The 16,999-nt window shown below is 44.3% G+C and overlaps 1 protein-coding gene across 3 annotated transcripts in view; it reads left to right on the top strand.

Moving 5' to 3' along the window:
• LOC141049748 (alpha-2-macroglobulin-like protein 1) overlaps nucleotides 1–16,999 on the top strand; it is a 355,320-nt gene that overhangs the window by 248,437 nt on the left and 89,884 nt on the right. For all 3 annotated transcript variants that reach the window (XM_073546474.1, XM_073546473.1, XM_073546476.1), the window contains one exon: nucleotides 654–726. In XM_073546474.1, coding sequence (XP_073402575.1) covers nucleotides 654–726 — 73 coding nt within the window. The remainder of the gene's footprint in view (nucleotides 1–653; nucleotides 727–16,999) is intronic.

The following is a 16,999-nucleotide window of genomic DNA, read 5'->3' on the forward strand; positions in this document are numbered from 1 at the left end:
GCATGATTGTCATTCCTGTCATTTCACCTCAAAATGTATGAAAAAGGGACATTTGAGTATTATCATAAGGATGCTTTTGCATTGTTCTTTGTCACAAGCTTGGTGGCCCCGTCAGGGCCTACCTCCGACCCCCCCCCCCCAAAAAAAAAAGACATATACGCATCCTGGAGGGGGATATAATACTGTAGACTGTGTCTGGGTGTCCATCTCCAGTAGTACACGCCTGAAAATGATGCATGAAAGAGCAGATGTTCACTCTGTCGACACCATTATAGTCTATAGCCATGTTGGCGCATACATCTGAATCCCATTTTGCTGGGGGGTTCGGACATAAGCCCCGATAGGGCCACCTCACACATGTCAAATATCAAACTGCCTAGCCTAGGAATACACAGTATTGGCACCCAGTTGTCAATGTCTCCTTGCCCTTTCAGCAGTAATAAAAAAGGAACAACACAAAGCTTGAATTTTTATTATAAAGAGAATAGAACTGTATTTATAACCACGGATGTAACAGGAGAGCTGAAAGGTCTATTTTATACTACATTGTGGCATAAATCTTTTGGCATAAGTTCATGTTTTGATTGAGAAAGGCATGAATTGTGTGACAAAATATATTATTTGCATGACTCTAAAATACTTTCTATTCACAGGCTACCAAAAACAACTCACACATAGAGCTGAACATGGATCATATTCAACGTTTTATGGTGATGGAAATATATGGTAGGTATGAAAAATGCAGAACAAACACATTTATAGTAAGTTTACATTAGAACATTGGGAATTATAGGTATTCTGTGTCTCATTCATTTGTTTTTTGTATTTTGAGCTCCTCAATAAGAACAGCATGATAATATAGTGAACTAATTAATAAATGAGTGTCACTGTTCCTAAAAACTTGGCTTGATAACCCAAGATATTTGTTATATACGCCAAATATATGGCCTTGATGAATACAGCTATGTGCTATATAGTCACCAACTAGCTCTGAAATGCAGTACCGTATAAACTCGTTTATAAGCCGAGTTTTTCAGCATATTGTTTTGTGGTGAAAACGCACCCCTCGCATATACACGAGTCAATTGTCTCAGAGGACCGGCGGGGGAGGGGGATCGGCAGATCAGCGGGTCACAAGAGGCAGGAGTCAGTGGCTGGGGCTGTAACTGTGCCCGCTGCTAAAGAGAAATGAATATTCATTTCTCTTATAGCGCGCACAGTGAAGCGCTATGGGTCCGGCACCAGCAGCATTTCCGGCCAAGGGATCACGTGGCCCCGCTCATTAAGGTAATGAATATGCACGTCTATCCACTCCCATAGGCGTGGAGTGAATAATCTTTACCTTAATGAGCGGGGCCAGTGATTGCTCGGCAGGAAGAGCTGCTGGCACCGGAAAGAGATGCATCGAGGGCGCACAGGAAGGTGAGTAGGATGCTTGTTTTTTTAATAGGAAACATGCATACAAGGATAGGGGATAGGGAGCCACACATACAAGTACAGTGATGGGGAGCAATGCATACAATTACAGTGATCGGGGAGCCATGCATACAGGGATAGGTGATAAAGAGCCATGCATAGGACAGGAACGGGGAGTCATGCATACCAGAACAACGATGGGGGAGCCTTGCATACAAGGACAGGAACGGGGAGCCATGCATACCATGACAGGGATGAGGGGACAATGTATACCCAGCTTATACTCGAGCCAATAAGCTTACCCAGTTTTTTGAGGCAAAATTAGGGGCCTCGGCTTATACATGGGTCGGCTTATACTTGAGTATATACTATATATATATACATATATATATATATACATATATATATATATATATATATATATTATTTTTTTTTTTTTTTTTTTTGTAAAATGAAACTATAGAAAAAAGACTTGTCAATTAGGAAGAGATGATCAAATCTTTTGAAATTTAAATTCTCCAGGTTCAGCAATTTTCTCCCCAAAATTTGATTCACTACAAATTGGCGGTGCTGCTAAGCCTTTAATTGCACAAAAAGGATGTGTAATACTTTGTGGTCTCCTAGAACTGTATCAAACCCATTTAGATTTCTTCAATGTAAATTCCGCCTTAGAAAAGTCAAAGTGACTTCAGCATATAAACGGATGGTAACCGCTGGTAAACAACAGACTGTTTAGGAACACACAGCACCAACAGACTTTTTAAGTAACTTTTTAATTAAAAAATGTCAAAAAATATTCTTTTTGAGGGAGGCAGATACCTGCCTTGCAAGTGTTTATACACTGGCAGTGCAAACAGAAGACGTCATTTTTTTCACAAGGGTGGTGAGCAAAAATTATTACTAATTCTTGGGGACTATTAAGAGGCTTGACTTTGAAAAATGAAAAAGCAACAACTTTTCCCAAGATTTTCAGATTAGCAGACAGTAATATATTTTCTGCATAGATAGAGGTGTCATAGATGCTTTTGTTCTGACCAAGCGTCAGCTGTCCAGATCACCAGTGAGTCCGAATTGTGAGGTTGTTCGCCCTTTCTGTTGCAAGCGCTTGGAGACAAAGAGACTTCAACACACAAGCCGTGGTCAAATCACTTTTTCTGACGTAATGAAATATAAGACATGTATTTATACCATTTACAGCAATATGTGACTCTATGGAGCTCATTTGGCCCCCACCATCACCTCAGGGTCGTACCTTGTTTACAATATACCCAGAACACGTTGTTGAGAACAAATATGATAACAAGTATAGTTTCCTTGAAGACAGAGACTACTAGTCTACATAAGAATAATTCTAGCAATAATAAGGCAAAAGGCATTTGAAGTCTTAAAGGCATTTAAAGGGATATAAAAGCAAACCATTAACTCTTCTATATCAATTTCCCCCTTTTGTAAATGGTATAACCTTTGCCACAGGGTCAGCTGATGTCCACAAAGGAGCTACTGTCTCATGGGTCTAGTACCCATAAGGGGGCTTCCTACCTGCTTCGCCCATCCACCCTCAGTGTGGACACTCACTTTCCCCATCAGCAATGGCCACCTGGGGTCTATGATACACTACAGAAGGTTCAGCCTTAGATTCTTTTTTTCACACATACATTATTCAGTAGCTTAAGTAATACATATATTAGCGCTTTTACGGCTACATAAAATAATAAGCAAAACAACAAAATTTGCATACAAGTCTGTACAATGCCAAAAAAAAAATCCATCCTGCTAAGCTATTAAACCAATTTGTTGGATTTAGGAAAGAGAATGTGTTACCCCACCAGGAGTCTCTCTTTGCACTGTGCTGCTTTAACTCTTGGTCTCTAAGTTCACCTATTTTGTCTATACTGGCCCTGATCTGGAGATTGCCAGCAGGGTCGATATAATTACAACAGGTGGGACCAATTATCTGACACATTCCTCCTTCTTTTGCGGTCAGGTAATCTAGTACTATAGTATGCTGGTTAGTAACTACGATTAATTGTCTCTGTATTGTATTAGTTTCATTAAGAACTTCAAGAATCTGGAAAATCTGATCGTCCAGGTAGTCGGTAGCTTCCACTAATTTATCCCACATTTGTGTTGTGAAGGGGTATATTAGCATACTACTGAATATTTTATTTGTTATCCCCATTTCTACTAGATGCGGCCTACCATTTGGCTTATTGTCTGCAGCCCTTCTATACGAGGTGTGAATTGGAACTGCTGCAGTGTCTATTTTACTATGAGGAACTATGAAAGTGGCTGGTGTCAGTTTAGCAAGAGTGCAGACCCCTCTTATGTCCGGGCTCACTCACCTGTAGGCACGATGTCCGCAAACCAAGAATACTCCTTTGGGGAGAACACAAACGTGACCAGGGGTCTGTATACATTGGTATAAACTCAAAAGTCCTGACATAGGCTTATGGGCGCACCAAGTATTATTCATTTGTTTTCCACTTACACCAGATGTACATTTACCCCTTTCTTTCCTTATTATTTTACCCGTAGATGATTTACAGCCTTCAACACCATCTTGGTACACCGTATCATTAACCTGTGTTTGATCTCGAGTGTATATGCGGAAGCAATTATTGTCCTCACCACAGGTGTCTGCTCCAGTGTGTTGAAGACTGAACTACAGTCCATCATTGGGAATAGGGTCTGAGTGAGGGATTTCAGTCCTCCTCCTGGCGACCATATTACCGACATCTGAGTCATATTCCCACCACCACATTTGTACCTTTAGGCCGCGTTATATTAAACTGAAACCAGGGATTAGCGGCCCGTTCGACTATAGCCAATGAGGCAGATATATCATGGGGCACACCTAGATTGAGTCCAAGTCTCATTGTGTATGCAGTGTGGGGTTAATACCTCCCATGGCTCCAGAGGTAAGGCTAAGTGCGGCATAGTCCTCGCAGATACAGGGCTGTGTGTACAGATCCAACAGTCCTTCGGTTTCTGTCCTTCCATGTCCTTTATAAGAAGAGCATGATGCCGAATAAGTTTGTTGTCCCAATCAGCATTTAAGAGGTTGTCCTGTGTCTCTGTAGAGTGCAGTAACCCTGTCACTGCCAGCAAGGTGATGAGGAGAACAGTCATTCTGCTGTTGACAGGACCTTCTTGCAGTGACTGGCGTGGATCCAGGTGGGCTTTCCCTCAAGTTTTACTGAAGTGGATGTGGTCAGCTGGACTTGGAAGGGGCCGTCAAATCATGGGTCCAGGCTCCTTCTCACGTGTCTGCGTATAACCACCCAATCACCTGGATTCAGCTGATGCACATCTGCACTGGCATTAGGATCTGGAATGTATGAGAACACATGTTTATGCACCACATTAAGTCTTTCCTGCAAGGCCTGGACGTAGGCTGTCATAGCACCATGTTGCATCTGTAGCACCTGTGGGAAGTACAGACCAGTCTTTGGTGCACTGCCAACAGGACTTCAGAAGGAGACAAGCCTGTGTTTCTATTTGGAGTGTGTCTGACTGAAAAGAGTGCAAGAGGCAAGCACTCTACCCAGCTCTTTCCTGTGTTTGCCATGGCCTTTTGAATTTTCAGTTTAAGTGTCCCATTTAGTCTTTCCACTTTCCCACTACTTTGTGGCCTGTATGGTGTATGAAACGTTTGCTGTACACCCGGGGCCTGCATGACTTCCCTCATTATTTCTCCCGTGAAGTGTGTACCCCTATCTGTTTCTGCGGCTTCTGGGACACCATACCTGCAGATCAGTTCTTTCATCAGTTTGTCTGTAGTCATTTTAGCATTTGCACATTTTACCGGATAGGCTTCCGGCCAACCAGAGAAGAGATCTACACATACTAGGATATTTGCATACACTCCTACCTTGGTAGCTGTATGTCGTCAATCTGCAGTCTCTGAAACGGGTAGAGAGGCCTAGATGTCGCTTTCTTAGGGACTTTTACTGTTTTACCTGGGTTGTGCTGTGCACAGATGAGGCATGATTGTACAAGTTTCGCGGCTGCGTAACTGAAACCAGGAGTGATCCAGAAGGCATCTACCATGGCACACATGTGACTTTTTGAGGTGTGAGTGGGGCCATGTGCTGCTTGCGCCATGATTGGGAACAGGGACTTTGGTGGGCACAATTTATCCTTATTCTCCCATACTCCATTTGAGTTCAGCTCAGCTCCCAGTCTCCCCCGGTGTACCTTCTCTGTTTGGGCAGCTTTTTGCTGGAGGGATTTCAGGACATCTAGGCTCAATGTGGCTGGAATACGCTGACTCCCCGCCACCATCCACTGCTCTCTCTAGGCCGCCTTGGGCTACTTTAGCAGCCTCGTTCACCCTTCTGTTGCCCTCTACCTCCACGGAGTCACCTTTTTTACCTTGACAATGCCAACCTGGACTGGTAACATCAATGCCTCCATCAATTGTTTCACCAGCTCTGCATTTTTAATGGGCTTCGAATCTGTGAAAATATTAGCGACTTTACCTGCAGCGGCTCTACACGCCTCAGTGAGTGCCTTCAACTCTGCCTCCTGCGCCGACATGTGAGGAGAGAGTGGTTCCGCTCGGATTACCTCATGTGAGGATACTACTGCATATCCAGAGTAGAATCGTCCATCCTGGTGGTATCTGGAGCCATCTACAAAAAAGAAACTCAAAGTCTGCATTAGGAACAGGTTTTTTCATGAATGTGTGCAAACCCAACTGTCTCCTGACTCATCAGTTCTATGCAGACATGTTCATGTGTCATGTCAAAGTATCCTTCCTCACTCACTAATACGGTCACCAATTCCCCCTTTTCTGAATCCACAGGCAGGAGGGTGGCTGGATTCAGAACGTTACATCTTTTGAGGGTGACATACTCAGGAATTAGTAGAGCACACTCAAGTCGGAGCTGTCTGGCCATAGACAGATGCTTTGGTTGAACTTGTACGAGTATGGCATGGATGTCATGTGGGGAATAGATTGTCAAAAGAAACGTCAGTGTGATCTCACATGCCTTTCCTAGTAGTAGTGCAGCTGCTCCTACCGCACAGACACAATCAATTTTGTGTGAGGTCCCGGGTCTGATGACAAGCAGTCATAAAGTGGTTGGAATATTTGTGAAGCGGACCTTATCCAAGGCCTACTGTAGGTCACTAAACCTAGGAAAGTGCATAGATGCTGATGTGACCTGGGTAGAGGGAGATCTTGAATTGCCTGTTTCCTGTCAGGTGTCTGGTACCTTCAGCAATATAATGTCCCGACAAATGTCACCTTTTGTTTGTAATACTGTAATTTGTCACGTGAGACCTTGCAACCCTTAGGGTCATCCACGTACTGTAATAGTACAATCAGCGGATGAGGTGATTGACACTACTCAAGGATCCCTGCCATTGCTGCTGAATAGATGGCAGGGGATTTCTTTCCCCCTTTGTGGGAGGACTGTCCAACAATATTGTTCACCTCTATGAGTAAAGGAGAAAGATACTGACAGTCTGGGTGCAGGGGTACAGAGAAGAATGCACCTGCTAAATCAATGACTGTGAAACATTTTGACATTACTGGGATCTGTGACAGTATTGTGTGTGTGTGTTAGGGACGATTGAGGTCACACTCAATGTATCATCATTAATAGCCCTTAAGTCATGAACCTTTCTGTAAGTGTCAGCAAACCCTTGAGTCCTTTATTTTTCCTAATGGGATACAAAGTGGTGTCGCAGGGGGAAGATCTTTGCAGTCTAGGGGGGGGGGGGTTTCTTTGCACCAGAACCCCTGCCTTAACATACTCTCCAATATCTCTGCTCAGGGCAATTGATTTGGCTAGGCTCAAGGGGTATTGCTTTAAACAAGGAGGAGTGGTTCCTTCTTTCATTTTAATCATGACAGGGGGAATGGGCAACCGACCCACATCAGTTTTTCCCCTTGGCCAAACAGTGTCTGGCACCTGTCCCATTTCCTCATCCTCAGGCATTTTGGTGTCAGGTGTTAGTTTCACCGCTTTTGTCATATACACCATTGCCGCAATCTTACACAAATGTTTATCTGAGAGGGGACTTGTGACTGTAATACCCTCAGGAGAGTACTGTATGATGGCCGGGATCGCACTCAGCACATCTGCTCCCAGTAATTTCATAGGGGTATTGTCACTAACAATAAGTTTTGTAAGTACCACAATTCCAGCACCTCACTGTTTCTAGGTCCTTAGGTCCCTTATTACGTCTCCACTTTTTTCCTTGTGCTCCAGCATACATGACAGGTCGTCTTATTGTCCTTGTCTGCTCAATTTCTTTAGCTACCTTAAGGAGGTCTTTCGGATCTACATATCTCCATTCAGGTCTGGCTGTCTGTACTGCGTCTCGTAAGTCTTTGTTCATACCGTCAATGAATGCATTCACCAGTATTCTAACATCAAGTAGGTTTATGCAAATGTACCCCATGTCTGCCCATTTCAGCTGCATCCGTCCAAAGTACATCTCTACACTCTCTCCTTTTTGCTGTGTCATGTCAGTCAGGAGAACGGACTGCTCTGATTGTTTCACTATAGCCCATTGTTTTAGTGACTCACAGTACGTCTCCCCAGACAGTGCAAATTTATCATCCATGCCCCAAGCCTGATTCTTTGTCACATCTGTGTGTGTCTTAATTATATGTCCTAGTGCGTCACCTGCCTTTAAACTCACCAACCTCTCTAGGTCTGCCCAGGTACAGTTATATGTCTGCTGTACTTCCTTTATGTGTCTGTAAAACGGGAATGGTTGGTCTTCAGGGTCAGGCAGCTGCTTCAGCAAAGCTAGCTGGTCAGAGGGGCTCCAGGGATAATACACCTGCATCTTTCTTATTCTAGTCGCACTTCTAGGTCCTGATGGGGTTGGTCGTCTGATGTCTACTGTCAGCTTACTCCGCAAAGGTCAATGTCCCCACTACCCACACTATTATGTCAGCTTCTTATAGTCTTGTCTGGACAGGATTTAGTGCAACTCGCTTAGGTCAGTAGCACAGGTCACACAAGTAGCTATTCAGTCAGGGTTTGTCTGATCACAGTGTTGACAAGTCCCACTGTTTTGTCTGGGTCTCTGGTTAAATTTTGTCAATCAAAACATTCATAATACACCTTCCATACTGCTGCACATTCATTCTCAAGCATCATTTATTTACTTGCTATTTTCTTCTCTTGTCTGTGCCTTTTTGTACATCCAAACATTCACACTCTGGTATTTTTGCCTTTTTAAATAATGGTCCGACCTGCTTTACTGCTTCCTTTCTTCTCTGTCTTTTACAATTTGCATAGCTGTCTTGGACCCCATTGGGGGCACCGACTGTACACAGAAAAAGTTGCCATGGCTTCAACCTTTTTCTACTGACATCTCACCTTTATTCTGAAATGCCCCTCTAGTGTGCCTAACCATATCTAAGGGCGGCCACACGTAGCAAGTCAGAGCGAGCCTGTCAAGGTGTAGCGGGAAGGCTCCTTGCCTCTCACCCGGTAGACCTACAGGATGTAACGAGAAGGCTCTCTGCCTCTCACCCATTAGATCAGCTGGCTAGAATAGGAACAGGCCTGCATCCTTCCAGCCCAGCTCCATGGATTGTTGTGGGAAGGCTACTTCAACTTTAGACAGCTCACTTTTATTCTGAAATGCCCCTCTAGTGTGCCTAACCATATCTACAGGTGGCCACACCTAGCAAATCAGAGCGAGCCTCCCAAGGTATATCCAGAGGGCTCCTTGCCCTCGCCTCTCACCCACAACAAAAAACCCGCTGACTAAAGTAAGAAGGCCCAGGTGTGATAGGCCTCTGACCTACTTTATCAGCCGTACAGTCGGCTACCTCCTCTGTTGATACACAATTTGCTATACAAATCAATCACACAACTAGAAGCAGGTTCAAATACATCAATGACCAAACAATCACTTACAATTACCAAACAATCACTTATAATGACCAAACAATCACTTACAATTTCCTTCTAAATTAGGCACCATATTTTACTTTTAACTTCCAACTTCAATTAAGTACTGTTGCTTTAAAATGCACAAATCTTTCAGCGCGTACCTTACGGATAGAATTACAGAGAATTTTGAGCACAGCTCACACTCAGCAGAGATAAGAGCGAAGGGAGAAGGAAAATTGCGCAGCGGCATCATTCCCCCCCTCCCATCAGAGCGTCCTTCACAGAGTTCCGTAGTTCTTTAGATTTATCAAAATCAATTTCTACAAAGAAACTCAAAATCACGGGATTTCACTGTAAGAGCAGATAACTGTATAATGAGATTAACTGAGTCTTGCCCTTTTATGGCCAAATGCATTCAGGAAACTTTACAATGTAATGCCACATATAACACGAACTATATCATTACTCAATTCATTCAATCTCAGATGTAGATTTGAAATATCTATAACGCATCTGTCCAGGATTCCACCACAACTAGAAAGGTCACAAATCTCTTGACACAAAAATGATGTGTGATGATTAGTGTTGAGCATTCCGATACCGCAAGTATCGGGTATCGGCCGATACTTGCTGTATCGGAATTCCGATACCGACTTCCGATATTTTTTCAATATCGGAAGTCGGCATCGGAATCGGAAGTTCAAAGTTGATTGACAGCCTGACGTCATCATGATGCGCTGTGTGTGCGCATCATGATGCGCCGTCATTTCGGGCCTTCCGGGGGTGCCTGCCGGGGGGCTGTGTGGACTGCCCGGGGTCTGTACCGGCCTGCCGGGGGGCTGTGCCGGCCTGCCGGGGGGCTGTGTGGACTGCCCGGGGTCTGTACCGGCCTGCCGGGGGGCTGTGCCGGCCTGCCGGTGGTCTGTGCACCCTGTGGGGGTCTGTGCCGGCCTGCCGGGGGGCTGTGCTGATGTCCGGGGGTCTGTGCAAGCATCGTCCGATGGGACTATAAGTCCCATCTGGCGATGCCTGCTACCATGACAGTGATTGACACATTAGCCAATGATGGGACAGTAGTAGTCCCATCATCCGGCTAATGTGTTAAATGTTAAAAAAAAAAAAAAATACTACATACATACTACATGCATGCTACATACATACTACATGCTACATACATACTACATATATACTACATGCATGCTACATACATACTACATGCTACATACATACTACATATATACTACATGCATGCTACATACATACTGCATGCTACATACATACTACATACATACCACATATACTACATACATACTACATGCATGCTACATACATACTACATACATACTACATACATAACACATATATACTACATGCATGCTACATACATACTACATGCTACATACATACCACATACATACTACATACATACTACATACATACTACATGCATGCTACATACATACTACATGCTACATACATACCACATACATACTACATACATACTACATACATACTACATACATACTACATGCATGCTACATACATACTACATGCTACATACATACTACATATATACTACATGCATGCTACATACATACTACATGCTACATACATACTACATATATACTACATGCATGCTACATACATACTGCATGCTACATGCATGCTACATACATACTACATGCATACTACATGCTACATACATACCACATATATACTACATACATACTACATACAATACATTCATACAATACATACATAGACATACAGTACATATAACATAGAGTAACATACTTACCAATACTTGTCACATTGTTCCCCGAAGCCATTGTCTTTTACGGAATAAATATTAACATAACAAACCACAAAAATACTCACCCATGATCCGAAGCAGTCCACGAGTGTGTCCCACGACGATCTTGGGTAGAGAACTGCAGCATCAGCTGATGCTGCCGTTCTCTACGGGCTGCAGGAATCCAATGACGGAAGGTAGGTATCCTTCCGCACTGTATTCCTCCGCCACTTAAAAAAAAAAAGTCCCTAGTCTCACTTTATGCCATTGCTGCGTGGGAAATTCCCACATGTAGTATGTATGTAGTATGTATGTAGTATGTATGTAGTATGTATGTGGTATGTATGTAGTATGTATGTGGTATGTATGTAGCATGTAGTATGTATGTAGCATGTAGTATGTATGTAGCATGCATGTAGTATATATGTAGCATATATGTAGTATGTATGTAGCATGTAGTATATATGTAGTATGCATGTTGCATGCATGTAGTATATATGTAGTATGTATGTTGCATGTAGTATATATGTAGTATGCATGTTGCATGCATGTAGTATATATGTAGTATGTATGTAGCATGTAGTATGTATGTAGCATGCATGTAGTATGTATGTAGTATGTATGTAGTATGTATGTGGTATGTATGTAGCATGCAGTATGTATGTAGCATGCATGTAGTATATATGTAGCATATATGTAGTATGTATGTAGCATGTAGTATATATGTAGTATGCATGTTGCATGCATGTAGTATATATGTAGTATGTATGTTGCATGTAGTATATATGTAGTATGCATGTTGCATGCATGTAGTATATATGTAGTATGTATGTTGCATGTAGTATATATGTAGCATGAATGTAGCATGTATGTAGTATGTAGTATGAATGTAGCATGTATGTAGCATGTAATTTTTTTTTTTTTTTTACATTCAACACATTAGCCGGATGATGGGACTACTACTGTCCCATCATTGGCTAATGTGTCAATCACTGTCATGGTAGCAGGCATCGCCCGATGGGACTTGTAGTCCCATCGGACGATGCCTGCACAGACCCCCGAAGCCTGCACAGACCCCCGGCAGGCCGGCACAGCCCCCCGGCAGGCCGGCACAGCCCACCGGAGCCTGCACAGACCACCGGCAGGCCGGCACAGCCCCCCGGAGCCTGCACAGCCCCCCCGGCAGGCCGGCACAGCCCCCCGGCAGGCCGGCACAGCCCACCGGAGCCTGCACAGACCACCGGCAGGCCGGCACAGCCCCCCCGGCAGGCCGGCACAGCCCCCCGGCAGGCCGGCACAGCCCACCGGAGCCTGCACAGACCACCGGCAGGCCGGCACAGCCCCCCGGAGCCTGCACAGCCCCCCCGGCAGGCCGGCACAGCCCCCCGGCAGGCCGGCACAGCCCACCGGAGCCTGCACAGACCACCGGCAGGCCGGCACAGCCCCCCGGAGCCTGCACAGCCCCCCCGGCAGGCCGGCACAGCCCCCCGGCAGGCCGGCACAGCCCACCGGAGCCTGCACAGACCACCGGCAGGCCGGCACAGCCCCCCGGAGCCTGCACAGACCCCCTGGCAGGCCGGCACAGCCCCCCGAAAGGCCCGTACAGACCCCAGAGAGGCTGTACAAGGCAAAAACAGGGTTTTTCTTATTCCGATACCGGAAGTCCCATAGACTTGAATGGGACTTCCGGTATCGGAATCGGCGATACCGATACTTTTTTTTAAGATCGGCCGATCCATTCCGATCCGATACTTTGAAGTATCGGACGGTATTGCTCAACTCTAGTGATGATTCATTCATACGTGCTCATTCAGGGATTTTTTTCCCTTTTTTTTTCTTTCACTTTTCAGCGGTCATTTGATTTTACAAAGAGAAGATAATAAAAATCCCTTATCTCAATCACTCTGCCTAATTCAGCTCAAAGTGAGTCGAATAATGTCCTCTGTCAGATACAGAGGACCACACCTAATGGAACCCCTCATCAATCAGGGATTTATTTATATCCCTTATACTCAATTACTCACGTCTCAACTCATTCAGAGGTTCTCATAGACAAACATACAAAGATTCACACAGCCTGCCTATCTTGGACTTTAGATATTTGATTGACACTTTAACTTACAGCAGTGTCCACTGACACTCTGAGAACACAAAAGCCAACTTCTTAAACAAGAAACATTGAAAACCGGAGCAACCAAAAACCACAGCCCTATACAAAATACAGCCTCATATGATTTACTGCCAATCAAAAACAACAACAACTGCACAGAGTCTATCCCAGACTTTGTTTGTGCTACACAGTACACCAGTACACAACCAGTTAGTATATTAGTATATTGCTAGAACAGATTGACAGATAATACAGATGACAATTATTATCTTATTACTCTATTATTCAACCCTCACACAGACATACTCACCACTCACTGGTGATGTGGGTTCTTTTTGAACCGTGCTGTTACAGTCTTACCCAGAGATATGTAGAGATCCTTAGCGAGTTTGCAAATGCAAAATCAGTGTAAGAATAAATGTTCTCACCTGCTGCAGCCTGGATTCTGAATTTTTCAACCTCCCAGGAAACTCCCACATATGGATTCCGAATAGACTGGTTTCCACGGTCCCCGTTGGGCGTCAAAACTGTCGTAGCTGCTTTTGTTCTGACCAAGCGTCAGCTGTCCAGATCACCAGTGAGTCCGAATTGTGAGGTTTTTCGCCCTTTCTGTTGCAAGCGCTTGGAGACAAAGAGACTTCAACACACAATCCGTGGTCAAATCACTTTTTCTGACGTAATGAAATATAAGACATGTTTTTATACCATTTACAGAAATATGTGACTCTATGGAGCTCATTTGGCCCCTACCATCACCTCAGGGTCGTACCTTGTTTACAATATACCCAGAACACGTTGTTGAGAACAAATATGATAACAAGTATAGTTTCCTTGAAGACAGAGACTACTAGTCTACATAAGAATAATTCTAGCAATAATAAGGCAAAAGGCAATTGAAGTCTTAAAGGCATTTAAAGGGATATAAAAGCAAACCATTAACTCTTCTATATCAGAGGCTATACCAAATTCTTTACAAGCCACGCAAAAATTATCCCTATTTTGCAATTTTCTAAATGAAGAAACAATGGTGCATTTTCAAAAGTTTTAAAAAATCATCCCTTTATTTAGGTAACAAAAACAAGCGAAGATGCGATCAATTCTCAACGAGAGTGAAAAAAAATATCTCTTTTTTTATATCCGCAATAGCTTTCCTATTAGCAAACTGAATAAGCAATCGCAATAGTATTTTATCAAGCCATCCAAAAATTATCCATTTATTTACTGATCAGAAACATGATAGCTGTTCTCAAAGGGACTCAGTAATAACTTGTCAACAAACCATGAAAAAATATCCATATATTGGTTGCAGTTTCATATTTGTCTACTTTGAGAAGGGTGCGCTTCCCAGCAACAATACAGTACAGCTATACAACTCCCTCTACAAGCATGGGTAGATGTGTTAGGCAAGTGTCTAGCTGAAGTGGCAGCAGCAGTCGCCCTTGTAGAATATGATGAAGCAGTCAAGAAGATGTTTGACAGTTTAGGTCCGGCTCTGGCAGTATTCATCTGCGCTGTAAATAAATAATTAAAAAAAAAATGGCTTGAGTTCCCCTGTATATTTGCAACCCTCAGCTGTCAGCTTCAGTAAGACTGGTTGCCAGGAATGTAGGGGTCCCCACACCGATTTTTTTGTATTAAATAATTTAAAAAAAAATGGTTTGGGGTCTGCCACATTTTTGATAACCAGCCTTGCTAAAGCAGACAGTTGGGGGTTGGTATTCTCAGATTGGTAAGGGGTCATAGATATTGACCCCCCAAACCTAAAAACAGCAGCCCGAAGCCGCTCAGAAAAGGCTCATCTATGACATGTTCAAATTCTGGCGCTATGCCCAGCTCCTTCCACTTGTCCTGTAATAGTAACAAATGGGGTTCATATTTGTGGGGTTGATGTCACCTTTGTATCGTCCACTGCAGTGAAATTCTCCCAGTGAACTGCGGTGAACTTGCCTATGCACCGTGAGACTTTTTCTCACTGTGCTAGCAATGATCTCATTGGAGGGAGGTCACTGCAGTTCAGGGGCCCGGCTGGGAACACAGCTTCATTCACCGACAGTAACCTCAATGACGTCACCGCTAGTGATGGGCGAGTCCTAAATTACTCGGAATCGCTTGACTCTAGCGAGTCCGAGCCCGGGACTCGCTACTCGTTGCGAGTCTAGCGAGTCCAATGTTAATGAATGGGGAAGCGAGTCTTAGCGAGTAATGTGCGATTTACAAATCGCAGATGTGTCTCGGAAAGCGCTTGCATTGGCGATTTGTAAACCCCACTCGCAACAGTTTGTTGCTGCTGTGTCCGAGTCCAAACTCGCATTTGTTTGTCTTATTTAGCGCCGATGAGGCGAGGGAAGCGATTTTCTCTAGCACACACCATGCTTTGAGCAAACAGGAAATAATCCGAGTCGAGTTGACATACGCACACACACACAGAGCAATACAGAGCAATCATGGCCCGTGTCACTGTCAACACGCTGCAGTTGATTGATCTGGTGGAGGCTCGGCCCCTGCTTTGGCTCCCCACTGACCCTGCCTATGGGCATAACATCCAGCGGACTACAGCCTGGAGGGAGATCGCTCAAGTGATGTTCCCTGCACTGCTACGGCCACGACCTCGTCCCTTTGCAACCTCTTTTTTGGGAAATTGTGGTTTTTGTGACATTGTTGACAAATGCACAGTCACCGAGATGGAGTTAGGTGGTGCTGTAGGCATCACTTGCTGGCGGGGTAAGTGTGTGTGCTGACACCTAGCAGTGAAGCTGCACACTAGTCCCTGCACTGTGCACTGCACTGTAAGGCTTGATCCTCCCTGCCTGCCTGCCTACAGTCTACACAGTACTCCTCTGTCCTCCTGGTAGCTCTCAGAAGAGCTGTTTGGGTTTAATATAAGGAATCTTGAAGTTTCCCTACACTAACTGACAATCCCTATGATCTGCTCAAGCATTTACCTCACCCTGCTCTATCTCAGATCTCTCAGGAATGTAGAGGAAATGGCGGTGGAAAAGGCTTATATACAGCCTCGCCTCTCATACATGACATAGGCATCACAATGGACAGAAGCCAATCATAGTCCTGCCACAACCAACATTACTGAATATGATTGGCTAACATGCTTGTCCATCTAAAAAAGTTTTCTGACCTAACACGCTAGGCTGTCTCGGAAGCTTTGTAGGAACATAACAGATTCTATATTTGCGAGTCCCGAATCCAGTATACAGGACTCGGGATTCGTAGACTCGCTCAGACTCGCTCACAATCGCTGTGTGTTGACATAGGCTGTCTTGGAAACTTGTAGGAACATAACAGATTCTGTATAAGCGAGTCCCGAATCCAGTATACAGGACTCGGAATCGTAGACTCGCTCAGACTCGCTCAGACTCGCTGTTGACAGCGATGTGATATAGCGAGTCTAGCGAGTGAGAAAATAAAACTCTGACAAAACTAGGATTGCCATTGACTTGCATTGGACTCGTTACTGTGCGAGTAATCACTGGGAGACTCGCCGAGTAACGAGTCCAGCGAGTCCCTTACTATTCGCCGAGTAACGAGTCCTAGCGAGTAGACTCGCCCATCCCTAGTCACCGCTAGTCTCTGATGCTGCGCTCGCAACAGCTTATTCACCAGTGGTTCTCAGCCAGAGCGGTCACATCTTGGCACCGTCCAGGTTGAAAACTGTTTACCCCCAGACATGGATTATGGCGTGGAGCAGAACAAAGGACAGGTGAGGGATATTGTTGTTTTCTATTTTTGTTTTATTGCAGAAGATGAGGGATTCAGTGTAACTAGCGTAGGTGAGTATAACTGTGTTTGTCATTTAAAA

The sequence above is a fragment of the Dendrobates tinctorius genome, unplaced genomic scaffold (assembly GCF_039654945.1).
Source record: "Dendrobates tinctorius isolate UK_male_01 unplaced genomic scaffold, ASM3965494v1 ptg000147l, whole genome shotgun sequence".
Lineage (NCBI taxonomy): Eukaryota > Metazoa > Chordata > Amphibia > Anura > Dendrobatidae > Dendrobates > Dendrobates tinctorius.